This window comes from Octopus bimaculoides, chromosome 14, assembly GCF_046866305.1.
Source record: "Octopus bimaculoides isolate indiv1 chromosome 14, ASM4686630v1, whole genome shotgun sequence".
Taxonomy (NCBI): domain Eukaryota; kingdom Metazoa; phylum Mollusca; class Cephalopoda; order Octopoda; family Octopodidae; genus Octopus; species Octopus bimaculoides.
The window spans coordinates 59,595,809-59,609,146 of NC_142941.1; the positions used below are offsets into that span (position 1 = coordinate 59,595,809).

Genomic DNA, 13,338 nt, shown 5'->3' on the forward strand with positions numbered 1-13,338 from the left:
TATAGAAATGAGTTGTGATATCACAGGTGCCAAGCTGTATTGACTTCTGCCTTTCCCTTGGGTAACATCAGTGGTGTGACAAGGGGAAGGTGGTATGCATGGGCAACTACTAGTTTTCCATAAACAAATTTGCTCAGACTTGTGCCTCAGAGGGGAACTTTCTAGGTGCAATCCCATGGCCATTCATGACCGAAGGGGGTCTTTACCTTCTACCAGCCAAAACAAAAACTGTTCTTCCGATGAGCTTTCACTCAGTATATTATTTTTACCAAATTTTGTGCACAGGTTTTGATAGACCCAAGCTTCAAGCTTCTACCATAGAAGGAATATGTTTACACAGTAAACATGGAAGTAAAACTACCCCTTAAAAAAAATTAATAAATAAAAATAATAAAATCCTCAGAACATAGGAAGCAACATTCTGAGGTTGAATTAACCGAGTATAGCTAATTTTTTTTTTTGTTTTTTTGCCTAGACAACAGTAAGATATAAGCAAACAGTGACACAATGTAAAAGGTCACTGTATTGCATGTCATCTGTGAGTGACTTTTCCTTCTTCCTATCTCTGATTTAACCATATAACCTGATTCCTGATCATGCTCTCGACTTCCTGTAGTCTTTTGGTAGTAGTATATATATACTGTCTTGTTGCTCTTTGTGTTCTTCGCCTCATCTCCGCTGTATTTCATCTGGTCTCTTTTTATCAGAGTGCTGTAATGGATGACTGACTTAATAAGGATGGTGAATGGTGAACAAATCAATTGCTGAGAGAGTGTGTGTGTAGGTAAGAGTCTAGGATCAGCATCCTGTCAATCACACAGCTGCGCTGTAGCCATCCAAGGCCCAGACACTTAACTCTGCTTGCTACCATCCACTCAGCAGTAAAGTGGGCCCCAAAATGTGTTTCACATACTAATAGTTTTATGTTCTTTGTACTTGTCATCATTGTCACCATCGTCATTTTATATCAGGCCATCATTTACCAAATGGTTCTTAACATCTAACAACTTGTAGCTGCCCTTCGTTAGCTGACACTCAACAGAGGCAACCAGCCATCTTTGCTGTGTATGTCATGTATTTTTATCTTTTACTTGTTTTGGTCAGTAGATTGTGGCCATGCTGGAGCACTGCCTTGAAAAATTTTAGTTGAATGAATCTAGCCCAGTACTTATTTTTCTTTATATTTTAAAGCTTGGTCCTTGTTTTATCATTCTCTTTTGCTGAACTGCCAAGTTATGGAGATGTAAACACACCAACACTGGTTGTCAAGTGATGGTCGGTGACACACACACGTGCACACATACATACATACATGCATGCATACATGCATACATGCATGCATGCATACATACATACATACATACATACATGCATGCATACATACATACATACATACATACTTACACATGATGGGCTTTTAGTTTCCTTCAACCAAATTCACTCATAAGACATTAGTTAGCATAAAACTATAGTAGAAGACACATACCCAAGGTGCCAAGCAATGGGACTGAACCTGGAACCGTGTGGTTAAGAAGGAAACGTCTTACCACACAGCCTTGCCAATTATAGATTTTACAGTTGAGTGTCTTCCCTAAACCACCAACCACTTCACAGCATGGAATGGGTGCATACAGTGTGGACTTATCATGCCATCAGCACAAGAGAGGTTATCTGCTGTATGACTGAAGTGATCCCACCCTCTTGCTTGATCCCACCCTCTTGATCCCACCCTCTACTCATACATCATTTCTGCACTCGCCTTATGTTTATAGTATGGTTTTTACTACAGGGTGTGGTTCCAGTTACCAGCTACTTTAGTTAAATACACACACACACACACACATACACACACACATACACACATACACACATGGATGTGCATGCTCATACACATACACACTCATATGCATGCACATACACAAACACACACATGGATGTGTGCAATACACACACGCACACACACACTGATGTGCACACACACACACACACACACACACACACACACACACACACACACACACACACACACACAAGGTTATTGGTCAGCCCAGGATTATAGTAGAAGACATTTGCCCAGGGTGCCATGCAGTGGGACTGAACCTGAAACTATGTGGTTGTGAAATGAGTTTCTTAACCACACAGCCATTGTCTAATATCTATTTTCCACTTTTTCTTATTTCTCTTAAATATGCATTTCTGTTTTGAAGATGGGATGTTAAGTTCTGTGTATGTGTTATGTTTGAAAGAGTGTGTTTATAAAAGACAACCACCAGGGTATATCTATGTATGCGGCAGTGAGAGAGAATGTTTATGTTGTTTTATGACGAAATATAAAATATGCTGAATAGAGACTTGGAGTCGGTGTGTGTTTGTGTGCATGAGCTTGCGTATGCATGTGTGTGTGTGTGTGTGTGTGCATGTGTACGGGTAAAATGTGGGTGACTAAAAGAAAAAGCAGGACAGAGATGAAAGATTGCAAGTTACGCTTTTATAATGTTGGGGAATGAGATAACAAATCAGTTATTATCTTCTTTGAGAGATAACATCGGTCATACAACACACGCACACATGTGCATGTGTGCACACGTGCATACATATGTGAATGCACACATGCACAAGCACACACATATATGCACATGCACACACACTTTGGCATACATACAGTCGTTTGGAAGCATTAGCAGTTGACATTTTCTTGTGTTTTCTTCAAATAACAGATGGATGTTTATGTGTGAATGTTTATATATTTATATACATATATGTGTATGTGTATGTGTGTGTGTGTGTGTGTGTGTTAGGTAGGTAGTGTTTTCCCCGTTGTGACCTCTAAAGAAATTAGTGTAAGATATAAATGCTTCTCAGTTTGTGTGTGTGTCATGTCACCTTGGAAAACAGTCTCTAAAGGAAATGATAGTGATGATGATGGCGGTGATCATCATCATTTAACGTCTGCTTTCCATGCTGGCATGGGTTGTACAGTTTGACACAAGCTGGTGAGTCAGACGTCTGCACCAAACCCTACTGTCTGCTTTGGCATTGTTTTTTTTATGGTTGGATGCCCTTCTTGACACCATCCACTTTACAGAATGTACTGGGTGTTTTTTTTTACATGGCACCAGCACCAGTGAGGTCACTAAGTAACTTGCAAGACAAAACCCCATTAACTGAAATGGGGAGAAGTATTGATGGCGGTCATTGCATGCTGAGTGATGAGAGGTTAAATAAAGTATAATAGAGAGATAGAAATAGGTGTCCTGCTGTAGAGGAAATACAAGGCTACCCTAGTTGGAAAAAAAGAGAGAGTGTGCTTACTATTTGAGTTTTACAATTTTAGAAGCCATATGGAAATTCATAGTGTGAAACTAGACTGGTGACCATGGTTGTAGTTGAAATATGTGTTAAAAACAAACTCTGTGCTTTGTGCTATCTTTGTCTTTCATTTAGAAACTATAAGCTTTGGATATAATGTATGCATACATAAATGTGTAGGTGTAGGAGTGGCTGTGTGGTAAGTAGCTTGCTTACGAACCACATGGTTCCAGGTTCAGTCCCACTGCATGGCACCTTGGGCAAGGTTCTATGTCATTGGTTAGCAAACTTTTTAACACACGGCCATGCCTGCACTTGTCTTTTCTCTTTTTTTTATCCCTTTTACTTGTTTCAGTCATTAGAGTGTGGCCATGCTGGGGCACCATTTTAGTCGAATGAATTGACTCCAGTCCTTATTTTTTATTTACTGGTACTTATTCTATTGGTCTCTTTTGCTGAACCACCAAGTTATGAGGATGTAAACACACCACTTTCTACTATAGCCTGAGGCTATACGGTGGGACTGAACCTAGAATCATGTGGTTGTGAAGCAAGCTTCTTACCACACAGACATGGGCTTCTTTCAGTTTCCGTCTACCAAAGCCACTCACAAGATGTTGTTTGGCCCTGAGCTATCGCCGAAGGCACTTGCCCAAGGTGCCATGCAGTGGGACTGAACCTGAAACCACATGGTTGCAAAGTGGGCTTCTTAACCTGTGATATAGACAGATAGATAAGTAGATAGAGAGGGGGAAAGAGAGAGAGAGAGGGACAGAGAAGATACCACACCTAGCAAGTCATTCTTTGGTAAATATCATCACCAGTTACTTGGATGCCTTTGTTGAACTTCACTTCATTCTTTGGCAATCCTTCCATTCATACCAAGTTCTCTTGTCCACACCCACGTTTTGTTCCTGCAGACATTGATATATAGATGTTCAGGCTGGCCTTAGGAGCAGGCTCTCTCATCCCTTCAGTTTTCTCTAGAGGAGTTGACTCACAAAGGTCATGGACATTATTCTCCTACTGACTCACTATTACAATATATATATATATATATATATATATATATATATATATATATATATGTATATGTATATATGTATGTATATATATATGCATACACACAAACAAAAGGAAATACTCTAGCTGTGAATTAAATTGATAGACTGTTTTATCACATGGTTATGAGTTTCAATTTAACTGTAGTAGCCATTGTATTGTGCCTCTTAGACATTGGTGAAATTCTACACCTTAACTCTTAGTAATTTGAAGTTTCACACACCTCCTTCATTGCTGACAACAAAAAACAAATACATTAACTACTACTACTAATAATAATAATAATAATAATAGTAATAGTAATAGTAATAATAATAATAATAATAATAATAATAGTAATAGTAATAATAATAATAATAGGACAAATATAAAAAATCAGACTTTTTTTTTAAATTTCGTATCTGAAGAGTTAGTGATACTTCACATTTGAAAAGTTAGGGCATTTTGCCTCAACTAAAAAAAAAAAACATTTTACTTTAACAAAAACCATCAGGAAATAAAAAAAGAGCGTCCTACATATGAAGTAGAATTTATGTAACACCATCGTTTTAATGTCCAGTTTTTCCAAGCTTACATGGGTCAGTGGGAACTTATTGGAGGCAGATTTTCTATGTTCTTGTCACCAACTCTTACCTATTTCCTCATGGCCAGCTCACAAGGCTATGGTTGGCCTGGGGATATAGTAGAAGACATTTGCCTAAGTTGTTACATACTGGGCCTGAACCCGAAACCATGTGGCTGGGAAGCAAATTTCTTAACCATACAGCCATGCTTGAACCTATATATATATATATATAGGTTATATAATACATATATACTAACCACATGCTTCTGGGTTCAGTCCCACTGCATGGCACCTTGGGCAAGTATCTTCCACTATAGCCTCAGGCTGACCAAAGCCGTGTGAATGGATTTGGTAGACGGAAACTGAAAGAAGCCCATCATATATATAAATGTGTGTTTGTGTTTGTCCCCCCACCATCAGTTGACAACTGATGCTGGTGTGTTTATGTCTCTGTAACTTAGCAGTTTGGCAAAAGAAACCGATAGAATAAGCACTTGGCTTATTCTGGGGTAGATTTGCTCGACTAAAGGCTTTACTCCAGCATGGCCGCAGTTGTGTGTGTGTGTGTGTATACATGCATTTATTATATGTGTATTAGTATACGTATATATTTGTGTGCATTTATATGCTTGTATGTGTGCACTTGTCAATTTGTTCTTCAAGAAACTAATATTTCATTTTTCATGTATTGCAGGTAATTACAATTGGTGTCTGTGTTATGTTTTTGTTCTGGAAGCGATGGCGTGTCTTTGTAAGTATTGCTTTTAGGACTTGCTGGGGGGTATTCTTCCATTCATTTTCATTTTTCCTTTTGTTTTTTTTTTGTTTTTGCAATGAATAATTGAGAGTTTGCAATTTCTACAAAAATTACATGGAGTAATGGAAGAGCAGGGATGTAAAATGTCAGATTGATAAAATTCTGGATGATCTACACAAGCCAAAATCATTAGGATTTGTTAGTGGAAGAGAGAGACAGACAGACAGACAGACAGAATCAACAGAGATTGATTGTGTATTTGTGTTGAGGGCCTGAGATTTCTTAGAACTGAAATTTGAACTTCAAGCTTACTGACACTATCCTGTCTCTGCTCTCTCTACTTTCATGGTTTCAGCTCTACTGAATTAACAAGAAGCTTTATATCAGCCTGGCCTAAACCCATCCAATATGCCTATCTGTTCTTCTCCCATCACCTTCACAACAATAACCCTCCTCCCCTCTTATACTTGTCGTCTTTTCTTGTCTTCTCTGCCCACATTTTTCCTTCCAGAATCAGAGAACTTACAATACGAGGAAAGAGGAATCTGAACAACATCCAAATTTGCCCCAAATCACACCCTTTTCCCCTCTTGTTTTTTGGGGGAAAGAAAGAACACATTGAATAATGTATTCTCTGATAGTCTATATCCAAATAAAAGACAGGATAATATTGCTTGAGAAAAAAAACAAAAAAACAAACAAACTATGTTTGAAAAGACAGGATGATCATGGTTGCAGTACCTTTTGGTCATAGACTTGCTTGACCAGAGCTGGCCAGGGGCTAAAACCAACAACTGTAAAATTGATTTCAAATTTTGGTACAAGGTCAGCAATTCTGGAGGAGGGGTATGTCAATTACATTGACCCCAGTGCTTGACTGAGGGTAATTTTGTTGCTATTTCTAGCAGGACTAGTGACCTTGTGCAGGTTCCCTCATTACTCATCTTTATGCCAGGTTTCTAGGAAGCAAATCTGTTTGCTAGAACCAGTGTCTCTCCAAACTTAACTTACAAGTAGAGTTGAAGAAGACTGCAAGTTAACAGAACACTCTTTAATTTTACAGTGCTGCCCCTGCTAACAGCAGTCAGTTGTTGAACTTACACAGCAATAGGTTTTTTTTCCCAGTTTGGTGGACTGGTTTAGAGTTAACAACCTGTATTGGCTTTAGAGAAAAACATAATTTTGCCAGTGACACAGTAAAAAACAGTTGACCTCTCCATATGATTGTCTAATATATTATTGGTTCAGGCTGTTTGCTCTGTGATTCAATAAATACCATTTACCTATTAATCTCCTCTTCTCTTTATTAACTTCACTTGTCTGTCTGTTAGCAACTCTTTATACTAACCCCCTATTTACATTGTCACACTTCAAAATGTCTGTGCTTGTAGATTGGTGGAAATGTCAAACATTCTCCTCTGCTTTCACTGTCATTTCTAATAGTGTGGGAACTAGTTTCCACTCTGTCACGCAGTGATTGTAGTTGTTGTTGTCATGGTTCTGTCAACGTAAGCGCGAAAGTGCATTTATATTTTCATGTTCTATGCTGTTTGTCTCATTGTGTTGAATCTTTTTTCAGTCTTTTTTTCTTATAATTTTGAAGTTTTTTTGGTTATTTTGTTATATATACTTTTCTTTTAAAAAGCTTTGTTGCTTTTTTTTTGTTAAGGGAACCCATCACTATATTTTTTTCTTTTTATAAAAAAAAGGGGTTTCTTGCTTTATTTTGAAGGATGTTTGTTGTTTATATTTCACTTTATATTTTAGAGGGTGTGTGATCTTTTAATGGGGAGTGCTATGCTTTTTTTGAAAAGGTGGGGGGATTATTGCTGTTTTTTTTTTTATTTTGTTGATATTTCATTTTGAAGGGTTTTGTTCTATGTGTGTGATTGGATGTGTGTTTTGTGTCACACCCTTCATTTAGAAATGGCATATTACTGTCTTTGCTTAACTCGGAGGGAAAAAATTGGTACAAATGAATAAATATTATAGATTAAACATTAACATTTATAAAGCACTAAACATCACCATTATTTAGGGTCACAGAGTTTTGAGAGAATTGTGTTGTGAAGACGTGTATATGTGTGTGTGTGTGTGTTATATGTGCACACACACACACACACACATGGACGCATGTGCACACACACAAACACATGCATACACACACATATGGGCCAACCGCAGCCTTGTGAGCAAATATAGTAGGCAGAGACTGAAGTCCATGGTGTGTATATGCATGTGTGAAAGGGCACATGTCCTTATATATAATAATATAAATAATATATATATGCATATATACATACATATTTGTACATACCTATATATAAATGCATATATGGGTACAGGATGTCAAAAAAATGTGAACGAAATGAAAAACGAGAACATAAAAAAACAAAAACATGGAAAACGAACTTTTTTTCAAACAAGGAAAGAAACAAGTAGAGAAACAAGACAGGCAACATAAAGAACAATCCCTTCATCAGTTGTCCCCTGTTTTATCTACTCTGCGTTTCGAATGTTGGGACAAGACGCAACTTCGTTAAAACAGTCGTTCCCCACAAAGCAAATTAAATAAAATTTGGGATTTGTGGAGGGTTAAAACAGGACAGTAAGAACAAAACAGTAAAAACAAACGGTAAGGGCTGTTGCCATAACGAGGTGAAGTGGTGAACGTTGGAGAAATGAGCTTTGACAGGAGACAGGCAAAAGTGTGTCTTGTCTCTTGTAAGACAAGGGGAAAAAAGAAAGATAGCCGTTGGTCATGTGTGAGCAACAAGAAAGTCAAGGAGGAAGAGAGAGAGGGAGAGAAAGGGGACAGTTAAGGGTGGGGGAGAAGAATTAGAGAAAGGGTGGGAGAGAAAAACAGAAAGAAAGAAGAGAGGAAGAATAGAGATAGTTGTAGAGTGTGCTTCAAAATTATTAAGATAAGTAATATATATATTATCATCATCATCATCGTCGTTTAACGGCGATGATGATGATGATGATTTGCAAAAAAAAAACAACAGATGAAGACAGGTGGTGTAGAAAACAAATAGATGTATTAGTATAATGCTCGGGAATTGAAAAAGTCTTTAACGTTTCGAGCCTACGCTATTCCACAGAAAGGAACACAGAAAAAATCAAGGAGAAACATGGAAAGAGAAAATATATATATATATATATATATATATATATATATATATATATATATATATATATATATATATATATAGAAAAATATAAAAACAAGAGAATCCCATCTACTTCTCAGTCAAGATGTTAGTAGTTTAAAGAGCATTCAGCTGTAAAAACAATTGGTCTGAGACGTACTATTAATCTATCCTCACTCTTGTTTATAAGCATGCAAAATTGGATATAAAATAGTGAAAAAAATATAACTTAGGGTAGAGAAGATTCATAATCTGAGAAGAGATCCTCTCTGGTGCTTTTGTAGTGATAAACACAGCTTGTGCTATCACGCTGGTGGATTATAGAAGGAGAATATGATACAGTGAATTATCAGACTGTTAAGCTAAACTTTTGAGAGGGAAGATTTTCAATATTTATATTTATGCTAGACTGACTAATTTAATCTTCAATCATCATCAGATGTCTTATTCTTTATGTTTTATAAGTATGTAATAAATTGCCTTAGTAGGGTAATAGTGAAGGGGCATGGATTAGTGGTTAGTGTATTTGGATTCTGTTCATAAAGTCATGAGTTCAATTCCTGGCGGTGTTTCATATCCTTGTCCAAATTATTTATTTCATGTTGCTCCAACCCACTCAGCTGGCAAAAATGAGTTATACCTGTAATTCAAATGGCCTGCCTTGTCACATTCTGTATTGTACTGAATCTCTCCAAGAACTACATTAAGTGTATGCAGGAGTGGCTGTGTGGTAAGTAGCTTGCTTATGAACCACATGGTTCTGGGTTCAGTCCCACTGTGTGGCACCTTGGGCAAGTGTCTTCTACTATAGCCTTGGGCCGACCAAAGCCTTGCGAGTGGATTTGAAAAACAAAAATTCTTTCATCTTTAAAGATAGACACAGGCATGACTGTATAGTAAGAAGTTTGCTTCCCAACCAGATGGCTCCAGCTTCAGTGGGACTGAACCTGGAACTTGTGAGTGGGTTGGTAGATGTAAATGGAAAGAAGCCTGTTGTGTGTGTGTATGTATCTTATAGTCTGTGTTTGTCCTCCATCACCACTTGACAACTGGTGTTGCTGTGTTTATGTCCTTGTAACTTAGCAGTTTGGTAAGAGAGACCAATAGAATAAGTACCAGGCTTAAAATAAAAAGTACTGAGATCAATTCATCTGACTGAAAACTTCTTCCAAGCAGTACCCAGCTTGGTCACAGTCCAATGACTGAAACAGATAGAAGATAAAGATAACAATAATAATTAGAAAACTTATCTCAAACCATATCCTTATACCACCTCTACCTAGGTTGCCTGACTCACTCATCTCTACTCTCATCACTGCTGTATTTCCCAGGTTTCACACTAATCACTTTGTGTTAATCCTTCCTCCATTGAGCATTGTCCCTCTGGAATTTCTTCTCCATCCACGTTTTTCATGCAGTTGTTATGAATCTAATCAATCTCACCAGTTTTGGTGGGTCTGTGATGGTCAAAGGTACAACCCCTTCCTCTGGACTAAACCATCAATGGTTCACTGGTAGAAATATTGCTTGTCTCATACAGGCAGCCTGAATTCAATTCCTGGAAAATGCACACTTACATGACGCAGTGAGAGTGCGGCCCTCTACTTGGTTGCAAGAAATATCCAAATCTCCTCAGATTACACAGCACTCTCTTGATACTTTTGAAAAAAAAAAAAATGGGATGATCACAGCATGAATGATGTATTGGATGTCTGCTTGGTCATGACTGATATGGGGATTAAACAATGAGTCACTGAGAAAAAAAAACAAAGCAAAAAAGTAAACTTGTCCTGTTGACTTGGTTCATTCTATACTCTTATTTGATTTGTGTTTATGCATGTGTTTGTGTGTTTGTGCATGTACAGTACCGTGTAAAACCATTTGGCCACTTTTAACTATTGTAAATTTCTACTAATTGCCAACTTATAAGCGGATGTTTCACATTGCGTTTTTTTACAGATGAAACATTGGCTTTGTTGGAGTCATTTCCATACCTAATCATTATATTTTGTAGTAGGGATTCTGAATGAGAGGTAAAGATGCGAAATGACCACCAAAAATGGCTGTGCAACAGTTTATGGCTACCTCACATACACCAATCAAGATACAGTGTTTTAAAACAGTAAAATGTCTATAATGAAAATTTATTGCATGATGTTCATTTCAAGAAGTTACTGTACATTGTTAATATTTCGTGTGGCTTCCCTTAGCTTGAATAATTGCTTCAATGCACCTGGGAAGAGATGCATACAAATCCTTCACCATCTTCACAAATATGAGATGCCATTCTCTGTGGCTGAGTTCCCACAACTCTTCAAGATTGTGTGGATTCTTCTGACAAACTCTTCTCTTTAGTTCTTTCCACATTTGCTCAATGATATTTAAGTCGGGGCTCTGAGTTGGCCAATCTTTCAATATGAAAAACTCTGTTGTGTTGCATGCAGTCTGTGGCATTGAGCTCTGTCATCTTACCTTCATACAAGTTTGGTATCGAATTGTCCTTCAGCAACCGGATGTATTTGGTACTATTCAAGTTGCTGTCAATTTTAACCAACTTTCTTGAACCATCACTTTTTATGTATCCCCAAAGCATCAGACTCTTACTCCCAAATTTCACTGTTTTTGTTGTGTAACATGGATCGTTTCTCTTTCCTGGAGGCCTTCTGACAAATTCCCACTTATTAGAAATATCTATCTATCTATCCATCCATCCATTCATCCATCCATCTCTCTCTCTCTCTCTATATATATATATATATCTCAATGTGTGTGTGTTTGTGTTTGTCCCCCTCGCCCACTGCTCGATAACTGGTATTGGTGTGTTTATGTCACTGTAACTTAGTGACTTGGCAAAAGAGACTAATAGAATAAGTACCAGGCTTATATAAAGGTACAGGGGTCGATTTGTTAAAAAAAAAAATTCTTCAGGGCAGTACCCTATCATGGTTGCAGTCTAAAAGAAAAAAAGGAAAAAAAAAAAAAGAATAAGATTTCTAACTCCACTTCTTAACTTTGGAAATTAAGATAATTGGAAATTAAGATAATTGGAAATTAAGATATTGCGGCTTTTTTTCAACAAATTTTATTCAACAAAAACAATAACAATATTTAACAAAAACATCTTTATATGACAGTCTGACCGTCTGCCAAGCAAATGGGAAGCAGTAATTGAAGTAGATGGTGAATATGCTCCGGCATAATCATTTAAAGATGTTTTTGTTACATGTTGTTATTGTTCTTATTGAATAAAATTTGTTGAAAAAAGCCGCAATAATTATGCACCAACCCAATAGTTATGAATTATGTGGAAGAAACATCAATGGATGATGGTGTTGGTAAAAGTGATGAAGACAATGGTGGTACAGTGATGCTGTTTGTTGTTATTGTTGTGTTGTTTCTGTCTAGTCCTAGAAAAGGGAGATGTGGTGGTGGGTTCTCTGTTTTGCTTTTGGATTAACTGGAGACAAAAGGATAAATATAGGGAAGGAAAAGTATAATTTTTGCTCTTGCGTTCCTTCTTTCTTTCTGTCCTTTTTTTTTTTTTTTACTATTTCAGTCATTCATTCATTCATTCATTCATTCATGTCAGCAGTCTCGATAACATACCTTCTACCCTGCCATCCATCCATCCTAAAACCCCAGCTGTTGTGGTAACTCATTCAGTGATAAAGTTTCAGTGAATGATAATAACACACAAACACACACACAAAAACCACACATTCCCTTACATTGATTTAAGAGAAAAGGAAAAGATGTGTAGTGTATGTCTGTCTGCCAGTGTGTGTGCGCATGTGTAAGTACATATGTATGTGTGTGTATGTTATGTATGCATATATATATATATATATTTCTATAATACTATGTATGTATGTATATATATACACACATGCAATTACACATCTACATATGTACTCAGATACATACACACATACAGACATGTCTGTTTGTATATATATATATATATATATATATATATATATACACACACATATATATAATGTATGCATACACACACACACACACATACATGCAAACATGTGTGCACACATGTAGAGGGGAACAGAGGTCTTGTCACTTGCGGAAGTGAAAAAAAAAAGGAAGGGAGAAGGTGGTGACTAGGAGACATTTAAAGATTGGATAGGAAATACTGTGTATGTGATAGCAGTGGTGTTGGTGAGGTGATGGCAGAGATGGTGGTGGGACTCTGTGTGTTGATGTGGTACTGTTGATGGTGGCTTAGGTGGTGGTGGTGGTGGTTGTTGTTGTTTGTCGATAATGATGACAGCGGTACTGGTGTTGGTGGTGGGAGTGTGGGTGGTGATGGGAAGGCGCTGTGGTTTGTAGATAAGGCTTGCAGTGGTTGTGACATTGCTGTTGATGATAATGATGATGATGATAGTGGTGGTGATGGTGATGGTGATGGGTTTCAATGCTGACAGTTGCAGTGGTGAGGATGTGAAGGTAGAGGAGGCTGCAATAATGATGTTTCATGT

The 13,338-nt window shown here is 37.3% G+C and overlaps 1 protein-coding gene across 3 annotated transcripts in view; it reads left to right on the forward strand.

Moving 5' to 3' along the window:
• Positions 1–13,338, forward strand: part of LOC106876391 (uncharacterized) — an 86,237-nt gene that overhangs the window by 41,555 nt on the left and 31,344 nt on the right. For all 3 annotated transcript variants that reach the window (XM_089363063.1, XM_089363064.1, XM_014924908.3), the window contains exon 2: positions 5,631–5,687. In XM_089363063.1, the coding sequence (XP_089219189.1) occupies positions 5,655–5,687 (33 nt within the window). In that variant the 5' untranslated portion in view covers positions 5,631–5,654. The remainder of the gene's footprint in view (positions 1–5,630; positions 5,688–13,338) is intronic.